At 39.2% G+C, this 27,887-nt stretch overlaps 1 protein-coding gene across 1 annotated transcript; it reads left to right on the top strand.

Moving 5' to 3' along the window:
* aebp1b (AE binding protein 1b) lies at positions 1-27,887 on the top strand. The gene is made up of 22 exons (XM_082187724.1): positions 1-282; positions 2,413-2,487; positions 3,146-3,355; positions 5,381-5,671; positions 6,379-6,501; positions 6,581-6,673; positions 6,807-6,887; positions 7,410-7,469; positions 8,785-8,838; positions 11,148-11,234; positions 12,268-12,377; positions 12,494-12,633; positions 12,745-12,829; positions 13,312-13,456; positions 16,093-16,181; positions 16,477-16,600; positions 16,770-16,966; positions 17,372-17,551; positions 17,693-18,380; positions 19,443-19,582; positions 26,658-26,757; positions 26,838-27,887. The coding sequence occupies exons 1-22, from the start codon at positions 123-125 to the stop codon at positions 27,407-27,409; spliced, it is 3,804 nt and encodes a 1,267-aa protein (XP_082043850.1). The 5' UTR covers positions 1-122; the 3' UTR covers positions 27,410-27,887.

Raw genomic sequence — 27,887 nt, 5'->3', positions numbered from 1 at the left:
ACCCCTCTGTCTCGCTCGCTCTCTCTCTCACATTCTCTTTCTCCCTCTCCAGCACTCACCCATCCCCTTCTAAAAACTGTCCGTGGATCTCTCCTTCTGTTTGCAGCCGTGAACAAGGCACCATGCCGGGACTAAGGGACCAGGCACCACTATCAGTTCTCTTTCTGTCCCTGCTGGTTTACTTCTGGACTGTAAACGGACTGACAGAACACAGCGAATCCGAGATCAGCCACACAGCTCCAGAGCAACATGTGGAGGGCAGAAAGGCAACATCTGGAGCAGGTACAAATGACACAAGACTTTTTTCTAAAGTTCTGTTTAACCCTTATCTTCTATAAAAAGAATCAGGCTGATCTTGAATTTTGGTAATAATCCCTGAAAGCTTCAATAATCTCTGTCAATTGGGTTTTAATTTGGCTAGAGGGGACATTGGGGGTCTCTAGGATCCCAAATGTATAAGAAACGAAAAGAACCTTTAACCAAGTACAAATTTTTGGTGATTTGGAAAGAAATCACTTGCTAATTAGTATTCAGTTTTCCAACAGCACACTGCATTTACTTTGACAGGTTATATTTTGCACATAGTTTACAGCACATTTTGAGTGGTACTTTACGAAAGACAGGAATTCTTCTTGAAGGATGCCAGAGATTTTGCAGTTTTGTGACCAAAGCTCTTGGTGACAACAGCTTGCACCTGCGCTTAGAGAAGCCACGTCTAAGAAGAGAACTCACTGAGGAAGGCAAAAGCTGAGTTATTTACCTGACGTGATGTGACAAATGGTGAAGATCAACTACCGCTCTATACTGTACGTTGAAGACAGACTTTCATCCTTGTGTTTCAAAAGAATGTGATGGCTTCATTATTCTTGCAACTCGGATTAAGGAGTTAATTTAAGGGTTAATAGCAGCACTGTTGCTGAGGTTTGGAAAATATGGTTACTGGCAGGCTTCTGGTATTCAATAACACAGCATTTCCATTAAATGCAGGAACGCAGACTCACTTTTACAAACTGGAAAGATCGGTGAAATTACAAAGAGTAATGAGAAGAACCCAATAGGAATGTATGTATTTACATGTCTTAGGCAGGAATATCTGTAGTGTTATTTGTCACTCCCTAGAGTAGCCTCTCACAAGACTTTTATAAAGGTTGCTGCCATGGTGGGAGAGTCAGAGCCTTTTGGTTGCTTTTTAGGGTTTAAAGTCAACATGAAATCCATATATTGACCTTATTCACTTGCTTAATACTTGTTCCTTCCTTGCCTTGTTGTGAATGATTCATTGATGCATGTAATTTCAAACATGAAGAGTTTAATCAAAATGTAATAACTTATCTTTTCTCTGAAAGGACTTTCCTTTTCCGCTGATGTCACTATGGCCTCACAGTGATGTTGTCAACCAATTGCTATTTTAGGCATTATTTTAGCAGGCTTGGTATTTAATGCCAACTTTTCACAAACGAGTGAACAAAATCAAGTGCTGCCCAACATTTTTACTTGTTGAATCTTGTTTTATTTGGAAATATGTTACATTAACCAAGCAAAATGAGGGTTTCACATCGACTTCAAGACCTTTGGCTTCTTGGCTCAGTTTTGGCCTAGCTGTGGTTCTTCATTCTGAAGATGCTCTGGTAGAATAGACTTCAAACACACCTGCCCACCAGCCCAGGCTTTAGCCTGGTGCTCCTGTCTGTAAGACGATTTAGTACTCTTAGACTGTCAGACTGAAAAGGCTCAAATGATACTTGATACAATCTGTAAAATCTGATATTTAGGAACCCATCTGAAGTTGAATGAGCAAACTGTTCTTCACGAAACACTTGGAAAAACACTAGTAATATTTTTGGAAATTTCTGAACATTTAAAAAAAAAGATTTACAATTACGCATATGGGAAGAAATGGTGAAACCCATCAACAGCTGTCATTTGTCCTGTGTCGGCCTAAACTGGCGTAGTTAGTGCACATGCTTTGTTGACAATAAGAGTTTGACTCCAATTGAACAATCCTGTTTCTGCTTTTCTCCTAATCATTTTGTGTTCTCTCTGGCAATAAAAATGGCAAAAAGGCCTGTGCTGAAACCCCTTCAATGCAAGCTAGTGTTGATAAACAGCTAAGTAAACTTTTGCCAGATTACTCAGAGACTCCCAAGGACTGGCGTTGTGGACTAGCTCTGTGGGTAATGACTTCACAGCAACAGGCAAGAATGTTGCTTAAAACTTTCCCAGCAGGGATGAAAATGCCCTTGGGACACAGGACAGGATGAATTTCAAGGGCCAAAGCGTCTGTGTCAACATATGAGGCTATGAACTCTAAAATTGGGCCGTCTGGGTGTGTGTGTGTTAGAGTGTAGCTTCAATTAAAGATGAGTTGACAATGTGGAAATGAAGAGCCAATAATAATTTTTATTTTTCTAGATGTTCCACAAGTGAAGATAATCCCACACTATGCAAAGATTGGAGTTGGACAGTACAAACGATTGCTGTGCAAAGGTGAGAGGCCAGTTTAAACATAAAATAATAATTTTGTCATCATTTATCCACCTTCGTGTCATTCCAAACTCGTATGGTTTTCTTTTGTGGATAACAAAAGATGAATTTTTGGAGAACATTGTGGCTACTCTTTTCATTACAATGAAATTAAAAGCGGATTGGATCTGTCAAATTACAAACTAACGAAATATTTTAAATATATATATCATGAAAGTGGTCTACAAGCAACAAATCTTTTGAAGTCAAATAGCTTTGTGTGAGGGACAGACGTCAAATGCAAGTCGTCATTAACTAAATAAACAAGCCCAAAAAAATTCTCAACTGGACAGCAAAAATCTAATTTGTTACAAAAATGCTGCACTTGAGGTGTAATTTCATTGACATTAATGGCACCATATTTGATTTGAGAGTGCAAGGAGTCATTCTTTTTATTGAATTATATAAATTTCTTCACACAGAGCTATCATATGGCTTGTAATATATTGCAAGAGTATTTAATAAATAATAAAATGTATAATGAAATAATATCAGGTTATAATAAATTATAAAATACATAGTAAAAACATAAGGCAATGGCTGGATATGCATTTGTTGTTGAACTAACTCAGATGCTAAAGCTATAGTATTAATTCATTCATTTTTCTATGTTATTTCCTAGTTGTTGGGGATGCAGAGGAGATTTACTGGTTTTCTCCTAATGGTGAGAAGATTCTAACAAAACATGACAATCTCGAGGTGCGCAGTCATGGCAATTCCTTGTCCTCTCTCATTGTTCTCAATGCCAATTTGAACAATGCTGGGATGTACAAATGTGTGGCCAGAAACAGAGACAAGGAATCACAAGCCATGGCCAAGCTGGACATCCTTTGTAAGTATTTACCTTAATATTATCAGTCAACATTATCACAATTATTATGACAGTCCATCCTGCACATTTCTGATTCATTTAAAGGACAAGTTCGGTATTTTACACTTAAAGCCCTGTTTTCAGATCGTTTCTGATGAAATACAACGGTTAAGATTGAAATTTGGACATATGCTGCTGGCCCGAGAATTTTCGGTTTCTGTGGTAGCACCCCCCCACCTCCACAATGGTTGCATAGGTGCACTGGAATAATCCTTCCTAAAACGCATTAAACTTTCGTTTACAAAGACGTGAAACTCACCGAGTGGTCAGGGGTGTTCACTGATATGCTCACACAAAAATCGCTGCAAAAGATGCTTTCCAAAAGGTTTTATCGTAGTTTTTCATCCAATACAAGTCAATGGAGTTGGACAAAAACTACGATAAAACCTGTTGGAAAGCATCTTTTGCAGTGATTTGTGTGTGAGCATATCAGTGAACACCCCTGACCACTCGGTGAGTTTCATGTCTTTGTAAACGAAAGTTTAATGCGTTTTAGGAAGGATTATTCCAGTGCACCTATGCAACCATTGTGGAGGTGGGGGGGGGGTGCTACCACAGAAACCGAAAATTCTCGGGCCAGCAGCATTTGTCCAAATTTCAATCTTAACCATTGTATTTCATCAGAAACGATCTGAAAACAGGGCTTTAAGTGTAAATACCGAACTTGTCCTTTAACAGTCTGGGTTCAGTGTTTTGTCAGTATACTGAAACACTTTGAATATATTCAGTAGCCTATTTCAAATTGTAAAAATGTGTTTTAAAAAAAATATATTTATAGTCTTTTTAGATAACTTTTTTTCCTGTTTCCAGATCTGGGCCAGAAGTAACTAGAAGGGCTGTTTGAATCATACTTGAATTAGTCAGTCATCCAGAACAATGTGTTGGAAATTAGGAGAGAATTATCAAAGTGTAGCCAGACATCCTGGTAGACAGATGCATTCCTTTTTCTTTGTATGTTCCTGTTACAAGTGTCCAAGAAGCGTGGGTTGGCTGAGGGAGTCAGTGTTGCAGTGCAGGAAACTAGACTTTTAGTAAAGCCAGAATTGGCTGATTGGTTTCCCCAAACTTGTGTGCAAAAAGTGTGCTTTTCCATTTGATCAAGCAGCTCAAATAAGTTAAGCTTGGCAGGATATTGGTTATGACAGACTGTTTTTCGTGGATGATAATGTTACTTTTTTTTTTTTTTGTCTCAGCTGTGAAACATCTCTATATTCATACGTTTTTTTTTTTTATTCCATGCATTTATTTGCATGGAACATTTCAATTGCACAAAAGACTCCTTACATTGGTTTTTCATATTATTAATATGTCTTCACATTAAGAACTTTTTTTTTACTTTTAAGAAGTGTTCACTGAAAGGTTCTTTGGTGATCCTAAAATGTTTTTTCTCTGGTTTTGCTGTGAACACACCATGAAGGTACAACACCTCAGATAAAACCTCATACCATGTTCTTAAAGACATGGCTGTTATTGAATTTTCTCTTATAAATTATTGCTTCAAAATAAGACTATGATAAACTTGTGAAATGTTTTTTCTTTTAAGCAATTTATGATGAGTACAAGTTAATTAAATAATGTAAATGAACTTTTTGTTTTCTTGCAGAAACTTTTGAATCGGCATAAAGTATGACCCACTTTGCAACTTATTTTAGACAAGAACTGGTTACATAGACAGACCATTGACCGGCATGTGACAACCAAAAGAGCCTATTGTATCAGAACAGTACTTTGTAAACACGACCTGCACTTCCTGGAATGGAAATTGCATAAGTGCAGCCAATCAGATTAGCTTGCTGTTTTCAGAAAATTACAGTTCTGTGTTCGATATGCATCAGACAGTCTGAGACGAACCACAAAGTAACCTTCAACTTCAACATGTGCGGCTATAGATTGAGATATAAACTACAGTTTTCTAAACCCTAAAATTCAAGATGGTTACCAAGTTGGTTTCTTTCCTTCTCTTTCCTTCTCTCTGTGTCCTTTAAGTAAAGAGAATGCGTAGAGAAACTGAGAGGGAGGGAAGAGGAAAACGACAGAAAGAGCCCAAGCCCACCAAGAAGCCCAAAGTTCCCAAGCCCACCAAGAAACCCAAGGGCGAGAAGAAAGCCAAAGGAGAGAAGGGTGGGAAGAAGAAAGGCAAGAAGAATAGGGAGGAGACCACCACCATCACCACCACCACCACCACCACCACCACCACTATGGCCCCCACAACCACTGTGCCCATTGAATACGATGAGGATTTTTATGACCCTGAACCTGACCAATACTGGGATGAAGGTTAGAAAAGCCGTTCTTATTAAATGACTCACTCAATTAGATCTGGGCATTTTGGTGTGATTGGAGCAGAACATTGACTGCCTTGGTTCTGTAGAAGTATTGTCTCCACTCATTTTCTCCTTGGGGATTTTAAAACATTCTTCATAAAGATTACTTAACCAAACCAACCAGTTCAGAGATGAATAACAACATTACACATTTGATCTGAAGCAAAATGGTATAAGAAAATCAGAGTCAAAGACAAAAGTACAAGACTGAGTACTTAAATTCTTTTACAAATTAATTAACCATGAAGCATTATTAATGACATAAACAAATTAACTATGCTATATAAAACTGTTATATTGTTATATACAGTTATAAATATTGTGAGACTCATTCGCAATGATTCACAGGAGTAGTTGCTGATGAGCTCTTTTGTCACAATTTATGGTTGCATGGTAACAGCAACTTCTTTGTTTGGTGGATGTTTCTATAGGAATTATGGGTAGAGTAGTACTTCACCCAGAAATCACCTATGAAACATGATTTACAAAAAAAATGATAAAATAAAGTGACTTGTGGCTTCTACAGAAACATATATCATTGTCAAACAACTTTGGAGAACATGCTGTGTCTGGAATAAGATCATGTAGAATGATTTTATTCCATGATCTGGAATATGGCTGGAATTGACTTGCACTCACAAAGACTGTTTGTATACATAGAATTTCCTGCGGAGACAACAACAGCGGCAAAGCCTACATACCCTCAGACAGAGAAAACCACAGATTTCCCAACAGATTTTCCTCCTGACACGGATGAGTATTCCCAACCTTATCCTGACTCATGTGAGCATAATATCACTCATGTCTGTGTAAATAAACACTACTTTGTACATTATTATGATCAACATTTCCTTTTTTGAAGACGATGACTATTGGAAGGTGGATGAGCCCACACCCACAACTTCTGTGATTGCTGGCCGTCCAACTAATGAGGATGATTATTGGGATGCCAGATGTGAGTCTTCCAAAAATTTATATTTTCACATGAATTAAGACCTGAAGCTAGTTAGCAGGAGTCACAAATGATCAATTGTTCAGTTAGGACACACTTTAAAAAAGTTATAAAAATGTATTTTCTTTGGCAACAGATGAGGTGGCAGAAAACCTGCCTTTCCCTGATGGCGAAGAGATCAGCTCTACCGACGATGACCGGCAGTACACTACCACAGGTAAACCGATCATTCCTTCTAAATGCTGTGTCCTCCTCAAAATAACATGACATTGTAAACTATGATTTATGAAATGTTCTCTGTTTAACTATTATTGCAAAATGGTACGACTTACTATGTCTTAAAATTGCTTTAAGTTCACATTTTGTAATTGTAACTATAGTTTCAAAACATAATAAAAACAGACGATTTTATAAAAAAGTAGGTTTAATTAGCAGTTGGGTTAATGGCTTTCTGCTGTCTCAGACTTAAAAAAAACAAAAAAAACCATCTGTTACAAAGGAGTGAATTTAAACACCCTATGAATTTATGTGTGAATCAAATAAAACTCTTACCACAATATACACCCATCTCATGAAAGATCTTGTTTTTACACCATTAAAAATCCGCAATGTCTTACAAAAGACAGCAAACCAACAGCAACAGACAATTAGCAAACATTTTATGAGTCATTAAAGTTTCTTTACTGTACTCTCAGTATATCTCGCAAACTTAACCTACGTTTCTTTTCTTTTGTCACAGAGGAGCCCACCGTCCCTCCATTTGAAAACAACTGGTATGAAGAATATGAATATGGACATGGTACAGTACATACTACTTTGATACTCATTTTGAAAAGAAAACAAACATACAGTGAGACATGCATGAGAGGTGCTGGCCTCCCTCTTTCTTAATGAGAGTACAGAAAGTGTGACCTGTCATTTCTGACCTTAAATAAACACCTGCAGAGACACAGAGGTGCCGCTTAAGATGAAGCTGATCATTTTAGATCATGTTGCCGTTAAATGAAAATGTCAGTGGAAATGTTTTTTTTGTTTTTTTTAACCAGAATACTATAATGTCCTGCATCTCCTCCCCAACTAAAACTTACTCAAGAAACAAAAAAACAAACAAACAAAAAAAACGTATATGCATAACAACCCTTATACAGTTTACCTTGTTAGCAGGTTTTAAGAGGCAATATGATATGGGGTGCATGCATGGAGGCAGAACCTGATTTTACCAAATGCAGCGTGTTCCTGGATCAACACCTTTGTTGATCCTGTAACAACATTTCCAATCAACCAATCAGATTTGAGGGACACAGTTTATGTCAAGTTTAGGCTTACAACAAGGTTTAGGTGCTTCTATATTAGTGTTATTCACACATCATTTCCCTCAGATTTTAGGGATAACTTATTGGAAAGGGTTAGGTTTAGGGGTAGGGATGTGGTTAGGATTACATTTTTGGACAGGAATGTTTTTCCAGGATCAACAAAACATGTTGACCCAGGAACGCGTCTAACTCAGCAAAATCAGGATGTGCGTGCATGGAGCCCTTATTTTAGATAAAGGGAATTTTTATTAGGAAACAAAACTCTGTCCAGGAGAAAAACAAAACAGACAGTGTCTGTTATTATTAGGGTATAAAAACAGAATTTCGTGCAGGAAAAGATTGTAGCCTTAAGGAAAATGTGGCAGGAACAATTTTTATTTGATTATCTGAATCAGTTTATATCTAATTCACTTAAGTTGGAAATCTGACTTTCAGACAATATTTTCTTACATATTTTGAATTTAGTATTTGGTTTGTCCTCTTTTGCTTTAATGATCTCCACAAGTTTCTGTAAAACATCACGATCGTGTTTTCCAGCATGATTTAAGAATGATCCAAAGAGCATCTTCTGCTTCAATCTGACCTACTAATGTGTTCACATGATCCATGTCACAAATGTATTATCTGATTTATGACCCAAAAGCTCAATGAATTTCTTATTCATTACATAGTCATTATATAATTTCTTTTTTTAAAACACCTTTCAACTTCTTTGAATCCGTCTGTACTTGCTCAATGTGTGACACTGACTCTGTTATGTTGTGCTCTCACTTATACCCTTGCTTTCTGTTTTGTCATCAGAAAAGAAACTGGAAGAGGAGAGGGAAAGAGGGAGAAAAGAACAAGAGGAAAGAGGTACAGTGTTTTATCCTCATATAAAAAGAGTTTATATATTTTTGCTTTGCTCTGAACTAAATCTTTATATTTAAGAGTGCAGTTGTACTGAACATGATTTGGATGTATGCTCTAGAACGCAGTAGCCTGATATTCTGAACAATAATACAATTTAGAAAACCATAACTACTTAGTGGGTGCTATTCAGTTTAGCACAACAATAGTGTAGTTATAGTGTTGTTTATTCCAGTGTAGTATTGGACTATCACTGGTTTCAGTCAGATATTTGGACATACAATACATGAGTAAGATCACTCTTTTTATTTTTTTTAAACATCTTTGTTCATTCCATTTGTTTGGTTTATCTTGAGCTGGATTTTTTATTTTATTTATCGAAAACATCAACGTGTTTGGCCAACACTGTCTCAGTCTTCAACGGGCCTTTATAACTATCCGTTTCCAAATTCTGTTTCTAGTTATTTAAATAACACAGTTAGCATGACAATCACCTCTGTTTTGTCTTCCAGCTACCCTACATTCTGCTTACACATGATTACTGACTTTGACAGTTGTGGGAAATTACCGAATGACAAGCATTCATTAACACCTGTGAACTCTGACCCTATTCCCATGAACTCTGTTGTTCAGTTCTAGTTCCGAACAGACTGAACAAAATCCTTCGCACTGTCTGGAGCAGGAATTTTTATTCAAAATCTATATGCAGAATATTGTTGAATATTAACCAAAATAAGTAAGCGAGCTGAGAAAGAAAGTTTGGGAGATCTTGAGAGAAACATTATCTGAAATCAGAAGTCATCTGCAATATACTTAAACCTGATGTAAAATAATGATACTACACACTCGTCTATGCCACAGTATAGTTATAAAGGGTTGCAAGGATGATGTCAAAACTTGGAAGACTAATTAAAATATATATATATATTTTCTCCTATCCCATTCCAATGTACAGAGACTATTGAAAATTCAGAATGCACTTGGCTGAAAACTGAAACCGAAAATAAATAAATAATAAATAATCAAATTAATTAATCAAATTTATTTAATAATCAACACTCAAAAAGAAGCTAAAACTAACTTTACAAACATTTAAATTGCACATGAGGCAGTTTTTATTAAAACTTTTTAATAGCAGAATTGTTTCTACTCCAGTTTGTTGGTCAAATATAAACCTTAAAATGACAATATACTGTGATAAATTGTTTTCATGACATATTTATTCAAACATACATTAAATAATGAAGACATCACTAACAGGTCAAGTAAAAATATGTGAAATGTACAGTGCATATATCAATTTAGCAAAATGCTGAGTTATTTTTTCTAGCTAACTAATGAGTTGAGGACATTGGACATTGGACATTGAATAGCTTTCTTGAGGAAAATATACATATACATACAATATAAATATACATTTGTATAGCCTAGAGGCTGGGTTTTTTATGTCTTTCCCAGTCGAAACAGTGATTGGGTGAGACATTGTTATATGAGACAGGATTAATTTCGGTATGTTGTAATGTATCTTTCAACATACCTTCTGATGTTCACCCATGGTTATTTCGTGCTGTAACTAGTAGTAAAGAGGAGATGAGATGATCGGTTCATGTATGGCTACAGTGATCTGTCTCGCCATATTAAAGAACGGCAGAACGACATTTATTGTTTGAATTTTGTTAAAAAAATATCGACAGAATTTTAAAGTTGAGACTTTGCTTTAATATTTAAAGAAACAAAGCACAATTACCATAAGCGGTAATTAGGAGTTTTAGTCATAGTCATAGTTAATAGTAAGTTAGTGAAATTGTAACCTAATCTAAAGCGTGACTGACATGCCATTGGAGAAGTGGTAATTAAATGTCTGTTTCAGTCACTGATTTCGGCCTTACAAAACCATTTTGGCCCGATTTCACTTTTTTCACGATTGGAAATTTCACTTCCAGCTGTGTTGTTTTATAAAATTATTTATTAGTGCTATTATGGTATTTATGATAATTTGAATGAGCTTTTTTGTTTTGATTTTTCATAGTAATTTTTAGTAACTTTATGTGCCTTTGCCATTATTTATTTATTTATTTTTATTTCTATTTATTCACTTATTTATTTCAAGTCGCTGTCAAGGCAAAATTTCTCAATTTCATTTAAGTTTTTTAAAGTTTAATTAAACCAAAAAAGATTTTTAATAATTTTAATTAGATAACAGTAACAACACTGACTACCAGCAGTTAACTACCAGCTTTATCTTCATGTTTTGCTCATGAATCCATAGCATTAATGATGAACTTTGTGTTTTTCCCAATAATTTGTCGTCCCAGAAAGAGAAGAGAAGAGGCATGAAGAAGAGGAGGAGAGAGAACGCAGGATTCAGAAACCTCCACCACGCGTGTACAGAGAGCCTAAAAGTGAGTGGTAGGACTCGGTTTGGGCTTATAGCCATATGGGATGCTTGCCATTAGCTTTATCACTTAATAGATAACATAAGACAAAAAATAAACTTAGGACAAAATGACTGTGAATAAATAATAAAATACTGACATGCAACAAACTTATGTAAGAGCATTCCCAGCTCTCAGTTCTGGCCGCAGATCTTACCAAACAAATGCAACATTTTGGCATTCAGTTCAGTGACTTAGACATAATGTCAACATAAATATAATTGAAATAGTGAGATCTTGATGAAGCATTCATTAGGTTCAAGTGAGTAGTTACCTTAAAACACTTTTGGAAGACTTCAGTTGTTTTTAAGTCATTGCAGATGCTGAATCCAGCCAAATCCTGCTTTATTTCAACAGCTGGTTCTTTTCAAAGAAAATTCCAAATGTCCTCCCTGCGCAGATGCATGGATGTAGTCCTTCATCTTAATGCACATTATTCTGAATGAAGACAATAAGTGGCAGAGCACTTATTATATTAAAAACGTATTGTTTTGAATAATAAAAAAAAGATAAATATGTTATTAATCTATTGTTGTTTCATTATATCTTTGAGTTTATTGTGTATCTGTATAGTCTTGTCTATATAGTTTCCATTTACCTTGATAGTTCAAACTAATATTGAATATATAATATATGTTTTCATATTTGTATATATTGACATCAAAACTTCAATTTTAAAATGATAAAAAAATAAAAATGAATAAAGTAGTACATAAAATAGCAATGATATATATATAAATTAATTGATATTTACTTGGAACACATTTTAGAACACAAAGAAAAGAACAAGTATAATTTAAGGACATAAATCTAAACGTAAAAATGAGGTGCCATCAGGAAAGTTTAGCAGAGTGCTTAGTGAGAAAGCACAGATACATATTGTGTCAATCACATTTACGTTTATTCATATAGCAGATACTTTTATTCAAATCATGTGTTAGGAAAAGAACACATTCATCCATATATTTTTTTTTCTCTGGGTCTGTGTCTTGTGTATCAGTTTGTCCTCCTCTGGGTATGGAGTCTCATCGCATAGACAATGACCAGCTGCTGACTTCCTCTGTTTTTCAACATCGCTATGGCTCACACAGAGCTCGTCTTAATATTCAGGTATAAACATATGCACAGATACTCTAATGTATATACGGAACACTGAAATATATAAGAAATATACGTATATAGAAATAGATGTGTTGTCAATGTCAGCATATTGGTTCATGTAACAGGCGTCTGGTGATGAAGATGATATGAATGGTGGGGCATGGTGTGCTAACCCTGAAGAGAAGATCCACTGGATTGAACTGGACGCACGTACACTAACAGAGTTCACTGGCGTTATCACCCAAGGACGAGATGACCCCCTAGAGTAAGACAGATATTAAAAACTTAGGAGCCATGTGGTTAATTGTGTTTAAGAACTACCAAACAATCTAAACAGTATAAATCTACAGTTCTTGTTATTGTTTTGTTGTTTCAGGAGCGACTATGTTTCTTCCTATTATGTGGCATTTAGTAACGACAGCAGAGAATGGACTGTCCTTCATGACGGATATGCTGAATGGGTAAGTTGCCAGATTGCCGTCTTTTTCTCTTCTCCTTTTGGTTTCCAAATCTTTCTGTGTTGCTTAGAGGTCATAACTCATTAACTAGACAGGGATTTTCAACTAGGGGTCCGTGACCCTGATATTTCAAGAAGTTATTATTTGATCTCAAACTACTTTTTGTAGTTAAACAATACATATTAATTAACCAAAGCTGAAGGTCAGCTAAATATTTCATAGTTGCTTTAAAATTAAAATATACTAAGTAGAATTAATGTACAAGTATATGACTTTGTACCTCAATTATGATTATATGAATGGTTTTGCAATAAAGCATCATACCAAAGTCTGCAAATACACTAATATGGTTCTAATATCATGCTATTATAGGCCAGGCTTAAAGTGCAGCACTTGATATTATACAATATGAAATAAAAACTATTAAACTAAAAGTATTTAGTCTTTGAGTCACTTTTTTTTTCCTCCCTTCTCTCTGCTCTCAGTTATTCTTTGGCAACTCAGATAAAAGCACCCCAGTTTTGTCTCAGTTTATGGAGCCGGTAGTGGCACGTTACATCCGCATCTTGCCACAGAGCTGGAATGGTACGATGTGTATGAGAATGGAGGTTTTGGGCTGCCCAGTACCAGGTGAGAGACTCAGGACCTTTGATTAGACTCAACATAAGCATTGTTGGGAAGCATCAAATTCAAACAAAGATGTAGTTTTTTGGTGCATTGCGTGCTGACTAGGGGTGTAAAGCAGAGCCAATGTTTGCATCTCTAACAGTCTCAAAATGATTCGTATCTGTATTCAGATAAAACTGGACGTGGGTTGGATATACAATTTATACAATTACTTGAGAAGACTGTTATGTCTATGGTTTTTAATGTATATCTGTTTCCTTTGTAGTTATCATTGAACAAATATGCCTTGTATAACTCAAAATAATACGTTTTTATTATGATTATAACATGTATGTTAAGATCTTCTAACTGTTAGAGCTGATAGCCTTGTAGGTAGTACTTCGAGATATAATTCGATTGTGCTTTGGGTGACCTGAGTTCGAGCCCGATAAATAAATATTTAAATATCTTTTAATTAAAACAATAATACTGAATGTTTCATAAAACATCTTAATTTTCCAGAGGAACTTTGTGTACAGTTATGTCAGGACAATCACCATAGAGACTATAAAAAAAATATGGCCGCTGTGTCCGTGACATCACCCATGGGTTTCTGAAGAGCATTTTTGAAGCTCAAAGTGGGCAGAGCTGGCCGTCGCCATCTTTGGCAGCACGTCAAGCGCGTCACTCCTGGATAACCGAAAATGGGCAAAGAGGCGGGATTAGCTGAGGTGACGTGACGGCTAACAGACAGCAGACAAACGGCTTGTAGTGACAGCAGCGGCAATCCACCTGTCACTCAAGTGGCCACGCCCCTAATTATGCAGAGCTTTAAGGTTTAATGTAATATAAACGGATGCGTTAAATAAAAATTCGCACAGTTGTCATGAAGGGCAAAATTAGCTATAGACCAAAACCACTTTTTGTACCAGGCTGTAAACATATTTTTTTCCTGCTGTAAAGTTGGGCATATTAAAGGTGCTCTAAGTGATGCCGGGAGTGTTGACATTCGAATTGTTGTCAAACAAAACGGAGGCTAGCTAGACCCTCCCTCCTCCTCATCCCGTCTCCTCCCTCCTCCCCTCCCTTCCGGCATAAAGGAAAGTCAAAGTAGTCACTAAAAACAAAGTTAAGTTTTACTGATACTTCATTCAATGTGTAATGTCACCAAGTTAGATAAATGCTTTTATATATTGCAGAACAGAATGCAGAAAAAGAGAAACATTGTCTTAAAATCGTTTCGCCACCTGAGGTTATAACTATAACTATAGCTCCCATACAAGGACGCAATAATAGCAAGATAATGTTAGCTTCGCGTTTCCCAGTGAGCATAAACAACGGCGGCGTCGTAAACAAATTTTGTCAAAGTTGTCAATAGCCTATAAATGAACATTCAAATCCATAACAAACAGTGGGTGAAAACAATAATTCACACAAATTGTCGCCCTACTGTGAATTTGCTTGACCATTTACAATAGAGATTGATCGCTAGCTGAAACATATATGTTGTATTCACCAAAGCTAACGCTGACTGCATAGTTCTAGCTAATTACATCCTTGTGTTGGTTTGGCGAACATGAACGTCAATTTAGAAAGTTCTCGCCACATTTCGAGGGTTTTTCCGGTGTAAATTCGGGACTTCGCGCGTTCCTTATCCTTGTCCCTCTTCTTTACAATTTGTTCATCGGAATGTCGTCTCTTTAGTCGTGTGTCGGCCATAATTCAAACTTCCTTCTTCATGCTTCTCTCTCGTCTCTCCTCCACACCCCCTTCATGTCCACGCGCACTAACCCCCAAACCACACCCCTCAAATACTTCTTGTCGGTGATTGGCTGGAGCACTGTTTGTTGTGTTTCGTGGTGCGGGTGAGCCCAGTTTGTTTTTGTTGCCGTTTGTGGAGCCTGTGGTGTCTAGAGAGACCGCGTTTTTTTACAGTGTGTTCAGGGGACAGGCAGCTAGCGGATAGTGAGGAGATGTTTGCTGTATGTGACAAAAAATGTTTTGGCCTAAAAAACGCGTGACATCACTTAGAGCACCTTTAACATGGGGGGTCTATGGGATTGACTCTCTTTGGGAGACTGTCTCTAGCGGCCAGTCGATAAATTGCTGTTTAAGTCACTTCCGTGTTGGATTCAAGAGAGAGACCGGAAGGTTGCCGCTTGACAATCACCCATAACCTCAAATAAGAGAAGTCAGACTTTAGCTGATAAGTGAAAGTAGAAGTTGAAAGAAAATGTTCAGTGTTGAAAATTGCGATTGCGATCAAGCTATGCTTATTTCATTCATTCATGTATCATATCGTACAAGGTTTAAATCATTTAAATATACATATCAAATAGTAGAACATGTGTATGATGTGGTATTTTAGTTGATATTTCTGTTGCCAAATTCGGATTTCTGAGAGATGCATAGAGACAGCAACACGGCTATTTGATTTGTGATTTGTTTAAGTATAATTTTGTTCTATCCCCTGGCACACATGTTATTCAACAAGGAGTGACTGTGTCAGCCAAATATTTTTTCTATTATTAGGCAAAATTATTCATTATTCCCTTTGAAGCCATCATCCGTGCCTTTCCGAATAAGGTATTCGGCTTCGGGCACATTTTTAGCATCAACAGTTTATATTAATCAACATTGTGCATTTGTTCTTTACTCAGATCCTCTCAGCCAGCACCAGAGTCAGAATGAAGTGATACATCGAGATGACCTGGACTACACCCATCACAACTACCTAGACATGGAGAAGGTGATGGGAGAGCGCCAAATTCCTGGAGTCTTAAAAGTTCATGAATGGCAAAAAATATATAAGAATAAACTACAATTTAAGAAAATGTAAAACTGGTCTTTATGATAGGATGTTGTGGGTGGCTGCCAGAGAATTTCTGTGTTTCTAAGCTATAAGATTCAAGGTGTAGCACATATTTGTAGCACAAACCATGTGGAATGAGTTACACACAGAAGTTTAGTAGGCTTATGGATTGCAACAAATGACTAAATGTGCGGTAATTGCTCAATTTTTTTTACTTTTCCTATTGTCACAGCTCATGAAATCAGTTTCTGAGGAGTGTCCCAACATCACCAGATTCTACAGTTTGGGCAAGAGCTTTAAAGGGCTAGAAATTTATGCCATGGAAATTACTGATAACCCTGGGATGCATGAAACAGGTGAGGGATATCAGAGTAGGTATGGAAGAAACAGTATTATTATTCCGTTTTGGTTATATTACAGGTATTGGTCATTAAATAATTTGTTATCAGATTAGAGATTTTAACATTAACGAGGTGGAGAAACAAACAATGTGAGTGTGTTCATTATCCATTTATCTTTCCTCAGGAGAGCCAGAGTTCAGGTACACAGCAGGTTATCATGGTAATGAAGCTTTGGGACGAGAGCTTCTTCTGATGCTCATGCAGTACCTGTGTAGAGAATATAAAGATGGCAACCCTCGAGTGCGCCACCTTGTGGATGAGACACGAATTCATCTGGTGCCATCAGTTAATCCTGATGGCCACATGAGAGCTTTTGAGAAGGTGCGTTTAAAAATGTATAAAAAGTTAAAAGTGAAAGATGTAATTTCTGCATCACTAGGCAGGAATTGATAAAATAATTACTGCTTTTAAACAGATTCAGAAAAAAGCATATAGCTACAGTCTAGTCATCTGAGATTTTGTAATGAAGATAATCCATAGGATTAAGATTTTTCACATATTAGCATCATTTTTTGTTTGCTTTTGGGATATGATCTGATTTTAGCGTTTGGACCTGGAAACATCAACTTGATCAACCAGACAGGTTAAATTCCAAGGGAACATGCAAACTGACTAATAATAGACAAATCATTGTGGATAAACAATCTGCCAAATGTACAAATATAAATGGTGTTGTGACATTTTTATCTCACTAAAGTATGTAAGTAACATAACTTTGTTTCACAGGGCTCAGAGTTGGGCAGCTGGACATTAGGACACTGGACTGAAGATGGCCGTGACATCTTCCAGAACTTTCCAGACATAAATAACATTCTTTGGGATGCAGAGGATAAGGGCATGGTGCCCAAATTGACACCAAATCACCATGTACCCATACCTGAGGGTATTCTGTCAAGCAATGGTTCAGTAAGGAAATAATTCTATGTTATATGTGTTCATTTAATGAATCAAAGCACCACTCACATACTCTTGAACACCTTGAGCTTGACCAATTAGATTAGAGGACCAGTACTAACGTTTTTTCTTTCTTTATGTTCTTCCTTTCAGGTTGCAGTGGAGACTCTTGCCCTTATCTCCTGGATGGAGAGTCATCCATTTGTGCTTGGTGCCAACCTGCAGGGTGGTGAGAGACTGGTGACATACCCCTTCGACATGCACCGCCTCACCAAGGAGTCTGAGGATATGGAGAAAAAACTCAACTCCAGAGCGAACAGACGGAAGCGACAGTATGAGGAAGAGGAAGAAGAGCCCAACCCTTACCTTCACATTGGATACCATCAGGAGAGCTACAGTGGCCCCCAAGAAAACCATGCATATCATCAAGAAAACTATGGATACCATCAAGAAAGTTATGGGTACCACCATCAGAACCAAGGATACCACGAGGAGACCCAAGGGTATCACGATGAGACCCAAGGGTATCACGATGAGACCCAAGGGTATCACGATGAGACCCAAGGGTACCATGATGAGAATCAAAGGTATCATCATGAGGGTCACTCTGAAGGGTATCATGAGGGCTATCAAGAAGGATATCCAGAGGGATATGGAGAGGGTGAACCAGGGGAAGAGATCAGAGTGGTTGAGGACCAGTCTTTGTTTCGCTGGTTGGCCATTTCTTATGCTTCTACTCACCGCACCATGACTCAAACCTATCAGGGAGGATGCCATAGTGATGACCCAACAGGTGGGCTGGGAATTGTCAACCGTGCCAAGTGGAAGCCCATCCCAGGAAGTAAGCATTAGGAATTTGTGTGGAACATCAATTTAGAACAGGGCTGTCCAATCCTGCTCCTGGAGGGCCATATTACTGTAAAGATTTGCTTCAGCCTGCTCATGCCAGGAAGTTTCTAAAAATCCGGAAGACCTTGTTAGCTGGTTCAGGCATGTTTAATTAGTGTTGAAGCTAAATTCTCCAGGAAGGTGCCCTTCCAAGTGCTGGATTGGACACCCCTGATTTAGAAGGATCTTTCAGATCAAATTGAATCTGCTTTGACACGTTAAGGCACCGATAAACTTATATATAAGAACGAACTTGTGTGACGCCATTTTGAACAAAACCAGGGCAAAACTCTGTAAACGCTGTGATCTGAAAGCACTGTGAGTTTGAGTCACTTTTGAATAAGCAACAAGCGTCAAACATCTTTCCTGTGAGATGATGTGGCTTCTTACACAGAATAAGGCAGTTGTGTGTTTATTAGTCATGTTTATCAATCAAAGGGTTTCAATCTTCTGTTTATTCAGCTACAGATAGTATGATGCCCGATAGGGATTTCCTGGAATGACTTGTGTTATTGTACTTCTGCGGCGGGGCATATTTGGCGTGTCTGCGTGAGAGCGCCCTCTGGCGTTCAGATGGAGCAGCATTTACTACCGATCAGCCGCACTGCACTGACAAGCTGCGCATAAAATAATCGCAGCCTTTGCCAAATCGCGTGCGGTTTCATTGCAATTAATTGTGCAGCCCTAGTGTGCATTGAGGCTCTACCTTTGACATAAATCTTCTCTGGTTATTTCTTCTGTTTAGTACGTCAAGTTCGACATCTTTATAGTAGACAATTCATTTTTAATTCTAATCAACTTTGTCACTGTCACTCTGTCACATCTTTAATAATGCAAAGCTGCTTGATTTAAAGCAATCTATTGTATAAAGTGGTATATAAATAAACGTAATGCGAACTGAATGGAGAGCCGAATTGCAAAGCTCGTGCAAACATAAGCGAAGAATGAAAAATAACTTTACTGTGAGTATATCAGGGCTTTTAGTGACTAATTCCTGTCCCTTCTTCTCTTGTAGGTATGAATGACTTCAGCTACCTTCACACTAACTGTTTTGAACTGTCAATTTTCTTGGGATGTGATAAGTTCCCTCATCAGAGTGAACTTTTAAGAGAATGGGAGCATAACAGAGAGGCCCTGCTGACCTTCATGGCTCAGGTAAGCTGTTCACATTCACATCATGAGACCATAACAATTGTTTAAAAACAGAGAAGCACGTCTCTATTAAGTATGTAACACGGTTCCCTGAGAAGGGAATGAGATGTTGCGTCATGGCCTTGATGCTATTCAGCATGCACCGGTTTCTGAATCACGTCAATCCTATGAAGGCCGATGAAGGTCAGGTGACAAAGCGTAGCGCTTCATCAAGCCTATAAAAGGGCACCTAATTCACTGAATTACCAGATTCTAATTGTCTGTAGAAGCTGCAAAGGCATGCAGGAAGTATGGCAAAGCAATGCAGCATCTTGTGAGGAACCGGGTTACATATGTAAACCAGAGATGTTCCCTTTAGAGGGAACTCAATGCTGCGTTGTGGTGTTGAAGCTATGAGAATGTTAATACCCATGCCGCCATACTGAACAAATGCCTGACCAACAAGGTCCGAATCCATGTCCAAACTGTAATCCTTATGTATGTGTGCGGAAAGGACCAGCCTGCCGCAACACAAACCTCTAATATGAGCATCTTAGAAGACCGTGCGCCTCATAGGCTAAGTGAAAAATGCCAGCAAGGTTGTGAGAGTATGCATAGATACCAGTGATGCGCGGGTCAATGTATAAACAACCCGCACCCGACCGACGTTTTAAACTAACCCGCCCGCAACTCGGACCGCAAAAAAAAAAAAAAAAAAATATTGTACCCGACCCGCTTCCTGACCCGCATTTTTTTAAAGTAGTAAATGCTCTTCGTTGCGTCGTTGGAAAAAAAAAGAATATAGCCTAGGCTATTCTAATTTTGTCAAGAATTATAAAAAATCGTCAATAAGCTCATAATTTGTAAATAGTCTAAATGTTTAGTTTTAACAACAATTTTAAAAAGCTGGCTATGTCTATTTTGATGTTTCTGTGCAAGTTCAGCAGACAGCTAGGTTCGGGTTTGTTCCGAGCTCGTGAGCGGAGAGCTGAACCTATTCCGCTCCGCTCACTCATTCCGCAGGGTCGCTCGCTCAACCCAGAATGGCCTGCTGGTTCGAAAATATGTGGAATAAGGGCTACCTCCGACTATTATTATTTTTTTTTCTAGTCGACTAGTAGTTGTTCATTTAAGCCATTCGTGGACAAATCGCCCCTTTATATTAATTTAATTAGCCTACTTAAATAGGCTATAGCCTATGGATAATAAGCGTTATGACCGCACGCATAAAGCTTGCCACAAAGAACCGGTTAAAGTAATGATTATGAATGTGTCTAAATTAGCAAGGAGACATTTAATTTTTTAGTAATAAACTGGTGTTTTCTGTGTCGCTGCAAAGATGAAGTTGACAATTCGGACTCGCCATGAACGCCAGAGAGAAATGCACATTTCATTTGGATTACATAATCAGAGAGTAGCCTATTTATTTTGGTTTGAATATTTTCGTTTAAAAGTAGACAATTGATTGATAAAACATTGATCAAAATTAAGATACAATTTATACAAAACGAAAATCTTTTAAAAAGAGTTTTCAATAAAACAAAACGTCGTCAAAATCATGTTTTACCAAAAACAGCGCCGTTGCTAGGAGGGCGCCAGCGCCTCTGCCTCTCAGCAGCTCTGCCTCGCAAGTGGATGATGAAGACGCCTAGCAATGATAGCCTATACATTAGTGGTAGTATACCTTTAGTTAAGTTATACCTTAAGAGCACTTTGGTCATCATCTTTCATTATTTCGGCAAATGTCTCCCACACTCCCACAGCTTCCACTCCCCAGTCTTCACCTTTTCTCTTGCCGCCTCCATCTCTACCTGCAGACTGAGCTCGTGCGTCATCGTACTTCTTGCCAGTTATTCAGCCAATAAAGTGTAGACCTATGTATTTCATTGAAAATAGTGTCTAGTAATATATAAATTACAAAGGTTTAATTGGCATCTTTATTTCAAACGACCCGACCGACCGCGACCCGAATATCATTAAAAATATTTTTGGATGACTCGTAACCGCGGGTAACCGCGGGTGACCGCAGGCACCCGCTCATTTCGGATCAACCCGCGCATCACTGATAGATACACACCTTATGGCCACTGAAGAACAATTACCCCAGAATGACCTGAGATCCTGGGGTTGAAACCATATCCAAACTGTTGACCCTATGAATGTGTGCAGAGAAGACCAGCTGCTTTGCCATCCGCAAGAAGTCGGTTTGCCATTCTTCACGCATGCCTCCGCAGCTCAAGAGCACAAACATCTTGTAAAGAGGCACCCTTAGCTAGCACCTTAGAAGAGGCCACACTCCTATTGGAGTGGGCTTTGGTGCCTAGTGGCGAAACTATTCCTGCCATAAACTATTCCTGCCATAAACTATTCCTGCCACCAAGCAGGGCTTTTGCCCTATGAGGCTAAATAAATTGCATCAACAATGCAATGCGAAAATCCCTGCTTGGTGGCAGGAATAGTTTATCAGATTTAAACCACACTTCCTGAGTGGTCAACATGAATCCCTTGTGCCCTGACTAGACATAAGAGGTGAAGTCTCTCCTGCTCTGGCAAATCAATCGGCAGAGGGAACAAGGCTTGAAGAACGACGGATGCACAGTCAAAAAAGGCACCTTTGGAATGTAACCTGGTTTCAGATCCATCAATGTGGACATGACAAGCCGAAACGGCGGCCATGTAAACTTGAATGAATGAATAAATGAATTAAGCATTTTTATAGCACTTTATTATGCACTATTTTGCAGCATTGACCTGGATTATGCAACAGCAGCCACAGTGCAACGGCGCCAGTGTACTCATCACAAACCAGCTATAGGTGGAGAGGGGAGAGTAAAGTGATAGAGCCAATTCAATGGATGGGGATTAGTAGGAGACCATGACTGATAAGGGCCAATGGTGGGAATTTAGCCAGGACATTGGGGTTATACCCCTACTCTTTACGAGGAGTGCCATGGCATTTTTAATGACCAAAGAGAGTCAAGACCTTTGTTTAATGTCTAATTGAAGGACAGTGCTTTTTAGAGACTGTGAGACTGAGGGCTCGACGGCTATCCAAGACCACACCTCAGCCTGCGAAGGAAGTGTCCATCGTGATAATCCTGCGATGACAACCCTCCCCAAGAGTGGGACCCTAGGCAATGCCAGGGCATTCCACAGAGAAAGGGTACTAAACATCTGCGTGTTACCCTTATGGCTTGAAGAGGGTCACAAGAGTGAAACCCCTGCTCTTAAGCTACCATTGAAACGGTCTCATATCTGGAATTTAGAATTTATAGAAGACTATCCCAGTGTTGTCTGCCAGACCAACACATGGTTGCCTCTTAGCAGCCATGGACTGGACGGCACTTTAAGACCGCAGCCCAACTTGTGAAGGGGGTGTCCACCATGATATATCCAAGGCTTGCACCTTGGAACCAATTTCAAGATTTGCGTTCTTGAGCCACCAAGCACTGTTGTTGTGCGAATGAGCGGGCCGGAGCGCATTAAGGGTTTTCTGTCAGAATGGTGTGGTGTAAGCGGCCCCTAAGTTAATAACTAATGATCTTTGCAACGGAAGTGAATTGATCAAAACTAACTTTAGCTGGACAATAACTTTATTCTAGAGCTGCTGTAAAGCCAAAACAATCTCTGTTACTTTAATTTCCTATTATCACTGTAAAGCTGCTTTGAAACAGTCCATATTGTTAAAAGCACTATATAAATGAAGGTGACTTGACTTGCCATGGTAGTCTTGCGATGGCAACATGCCCCAAACTTGGGACCCTAGGCAACGCCGGGGTCTTCCACAGAGAAAGGACAACTCCATACTGGTGTGATTTGCCCCCAAAGCAAACCCGCTGAAGTGAGTCCTATAACCTCATTCCACAGAGATAAAATTGACAGAAGTTACCATGATTCCAATCATTCTCTGCAGGTGAAAATGGTCTCCTTTTTTTAGTGCCCTGAAACAGCTTGCTGGCAGGGAACAACTGAACATACTGACCGAGGGGACTAGTTGCAAGGGGAGTCCCCAAAACTGTCCAGGGGGGCCAACTGCTCCGACAACCTATAATGTCATAATACTCTCTGTAAGAGGAAGCGGACACCACACCACATCGCTCCACAAAGATATGGTGAAAAATACAGCTGGAGACTGCTCAGGGCTCTACACTTACTTTTTGAACAAGGTGCACTGGTGCGTCTAAATAAAAAAATTTAGGAGCACAGACAAATATTCGGGGGCACAGTCATTTTTGTTGTATAAGTTTATCATTATAGAGCATGTGAGCGGAGTGGAGCGGGAGCAAGCGGGGAGCGCGAGCGGGCGGATCTTGGACAGAGCGCAGAGCGGCAATTTCAAAAGGACTGAGAGTCGCCCTATTTCCCACTCCAATTCCGCTCCGCTCACGCCACGCATCAGTCAAAAAATGCGCCATGAAGAAGAAAAAACATCGCACTGGACTATAAAGGCGGCCGCACGCGCAGCTCAGCGCCGCGCTGCGCCACGTCTAGGACAACTCTCACCTGAAAATCCAATAACATCAGCAATTTTCTGATTTCTGTAAATAAATATAAAACTAAATGTATATTGCAGCACAGGGTGAAGTCCGTATATACATTAACTACGATTTGAGACACATACATGTACATTTAATATAAAACTATGTAAATGGCGCTCTGTGGCGCGGCAGGATTTTGAACACGGTCCTGAGCCGCCGCGGACAGACGCCGAAAGGCGCCGCCGGTGTGTGTACTCTTAAGGGGGTCGCACACCGGACGTGCAGCTCGGCGGCGTGCCGCGCAGTGCCAAGTCTTTTAAATTCGAACACACTATTCAAGTCGCATTTATTTAGAAATTTATTTCACAAAAAAAAAACAAAAAAACAATGTTACAGATGGGATAGTTCTCCGTTACGGACGTGAGCGCTCTGAAAGCGGCACTAAAAGACTGCTTTAAAACTTTCACTGAGACCTCAAACAGAAAGCACAAAGCCTGTCTTTAAATTTAATTTCGTTTTGTATTAATTGTATCTTAATTTTGATCAATGTTTCATCAACCAATTGTCTGGATTTAATAAATATGTAAATATATTAGAAAATAGATAATCACGACATGAAGGCGCCGGCGGGTGAACCTGGAGTTTGTCTCATAAATGAACCGAAACTCAGCGTATAGCCTACTTGCCTGACAGACCTGAGACATATATATAAAGCTTGAAATGTCTACTTTTAAACAGAACAATTCAAAACGAAAGAAAACAGACTGCTCTCTTATGTAATCTGTATGAAATGTGCATTTCTCTCTGGGGCGTTCAATACTGCGAAGATCGCGAGTCAGCATCTTTCCAGCCGACACAGACATAAAAAAAAAATGGTTTATTAGTAAACAATTAAAATGTCTCCTGCTATATTTTACATATTCATAATCATTAATTTTGCCGGTTCGTTGTGACAGCTTTTAGGCGTTATTGGCAGCGCCACCCTTGCCTACATGTTACATGAACGCATCAGCACCGAAAACATGGAGATTTTTTTCTTTTGGGGGCATTTTGTTTGTGTTCAGACTTTCTCAGTTGTCTTTAGGCGCGATGTTAGAGGACGCTGCTAATAAAATTGCTAGTATGGCCTACACATTGGATTCACGTTTATTATTATAGGCTATTTAAAAAAAATACCCCATTTTTTATGCCGTTCGTATCATTTTATTTTGTTGTATTTATCCGCCACACCTTGGCCGGTCCGTGAAAATATTGTCTGATATTAAACCGGTCCGTGACGCAAAAAAAGGTTGGGGACCGCTACAAGTGATATACATGTAGATTTTTTTCCTTTTTTGGAGCGAGCGGGGGGCGTTTTTAGTGGAGCGCGAAGCAAACTGTGTTGAGCGCTGAGCGAAAATGAGCGGAGCGGCCTGCTGTAGCTTTGAGCGGGGGAGCGGAGGGGTGAACAGTTCCGTGAGCGATGAGCGGAGATTCTCACCGCTCCACTCCGCTCATATGCTCTGCTAGCTACTGAAGATTTAGGCCTAAATAACTGATCTCCCGGTAATATAGAGTCCTACTCTGCCCCTCCTCATGATGATGTATTTGCAGCTGTTTCTATAGAAAAATGCTGTGTCACTCGCACGAGTGCGCCCAAATATTTTTTCACGTTCGCACGCCCAAATATTTACTCGCATGTGCGAGTGAAATGGGCGCACTGTAGAGCCCTGCTGCTACTCCCAGAAATACCGAAGTGACAGGGTTGGCAAAATAATCTCCTGAGAGCATCAGAAGCAGAGCAAGCTTCCAGATCCAGAATGGGACATGGGGTCGGGAGAAAGAGAAAGGGAAACATCTGTCTCAAATACCAACTCAACCTGCAATCTTCATGATCAAAGGCTGCCTCACAGCAGGTCTTGAATCAGTGGCGAGCAGATGTCTGACCCTCATCCCTCGAGAAGAGAGCCAGTCAGGAGTAGAGCTTTCTTATTGTGCCCCCTCCAGAACTGAGTGCGTGCTCCACTCCTAAACAAACAGAGATTCTGTGAGTCATCACCCATAATAAAGTGGGCACATTGACACACATCTCTTAAATTGCTTGCTTGTATTGTTTTAGTACTATTAGTATCTAAACTAAATCAGTCAAACAGGACTTACAATTTTGACAATCGTACTGAAACAGACATGCTGCTTCTAAAGATATAGAGCTGGGGATTCTGTGACATAGGTGCCCTTTTATGGTCTTGATGATGTGCTATACTTCATCACCTGACCTCCGTCGGCCAATAGGATTGCAGTGATTTCACACATGATTCAGACACCAGCACATGCTGAAGGCGATCCCATAGTGTCAATGCCATGCGTCAAGTTCTCTCGAAAGGGAACCTTGTAGGTACAGTAGGACTTCGAGAACTCTGCACTAGTGTTGTAGTACTTAAGTCAGTCTTAAGACCGAATCCAGGACCATATTTTCTATTACTAGTCAAGACAATCTCATTCGAGTCCAGGCCAAGTCCAAATGCTTAAAATGTGGTCTTGGACTCTGACTTGAGACTTTAGTCTGAGTGCTTTCTTTTACAAACTCGAGTACTACAACACTGCCCTCCGTAACCTTACATTAACCATGGTCTCTTTCCCAGGTGCATCGAGGCATTAAGGGAGTTGTGAGGGATAAAGAGGGAAACCCTATTCCCAACGCCACTGTCTCTGTGGAGGGAGTCAACCATGATGTCAGGACAGGTGAGATATTTTCTGTAGTTCTGGAAATTGTACTGTTTTTTGTGTACTAAAGTATCAATAAAAAAGACTTCTACTCTTAGGTGAATCTGGAGATTACTGGCGACTTCTAAACCCTGGAGAGTACCGTGTAACTGCCAGAGCAGACGGCTACTCTTCCTTCACCCGTCTATGTGTGGTGGGGTTTGACCCAGGTGCTACCCTGTGCAACTTTGACCTCAACAAGTCTAACTGGGACCGCATCAAACAGATCATGGCTCTCCACGGCAATAGGCCCATCCGGTTGCTGAGCAGTGGCAACAGGGGCGGTGGGCGGCACTTTTCACACGGCAGTAACCAAATCCCAAATTCTAAATCCAGTAACCAAATTCCTGTCAGTAACGGTGGGGACATGAACAGGGCTCGTCTCCGTCGATTACGGCTAATGAGAATCCGCCGCCTACGGCAGCAAAGACTTATGGACAGCAAAACGACACCTCCTACCACAACCATGACCACCACAACTTCACTTCCATCTACCACAGAAAGTACAACCCCATGGTATGACTCCTGGCCCCTTGGGGAAACCTTTGAAGAGAACACAACCCCACCAGAAGAGATTGAGTTGACAGATGCACTGGACTACAACTACAATTACAAGATAGATGATTATTAAGAGCAAACTACAGATCAAAGTTTTGCTCCACATATTGATTGTTTTGGACTGTAATAGGTCATTACACAAAATACTTTTATTCCAGAATATGACAGTTGACCATGATAATTAATAACACTCAATTTTCTGGTTGCAAAGTATGTTGAAAGCAGCACCCAATGGCTTGCAAAGCCTGAAAGTAGTAAGAATAATTCTGTTGTGCATTCCTGGCTACACGTCTACTGTATACTACAGTATACTACCAAAATGTAACATGAAAACTTCTCATATGACCATCATATCCACTGAGAGGACAGGAGAATGTTTTAATACAAGAGAAGGGGCTGTATTACAATTTCTTTCTCACAATAAACAGTCAGTCTTTGTTTGTATAGGCCAAGTGTACATGGGAGATTTTCCCTAAAAGTTCCACCAGGTTCAATGCCCTGTGCTAAAGGACAGTTTCTTACCAGTAAATAAAGCCTTGTTTTCATATTCA

This window comes from Leuciscus leuciscus (assembly GCF_965113295.1).
Source record: "Leuciscus leuciscus genome assembly, chromosome: 13".
NCBI lineage: Eukaryota > Metazoa > Chordata > Actinopteri > Cypriniformes > Leuciscidae > Leuciscus > Leuciscus leuciscus.
The sequence above is the reverse complement of the archived record's forward strand: the minus strand, read 5'-3'. Positions and strand labels throughout refer to the sequence as shown.

Bases quoted from the DNA above. Each gene is read 5' to 3' on its own strand.
- aebp1b (XM_082187724.1), top strand. From the start codon at position 123: ATGCCGGGACTAAGGGACCAGGCACCACTATCAGTTCTCTTTCTGTCC. The intron at 283-2,412 runs GTACAAATGACA...TTATTTTTCTAG, and splicing joins AAAGGCAACATCTGGAGCAG to ATGTTCCACAAGTGAAGATA. The intron at 13,457-16,092 runs GTGAGAGACTCA...TTCTTTACTCAG, and splicing joins TTTGGGCTGCCCAGTACCAG to ATCCTCTCAGCCAGCACCAG.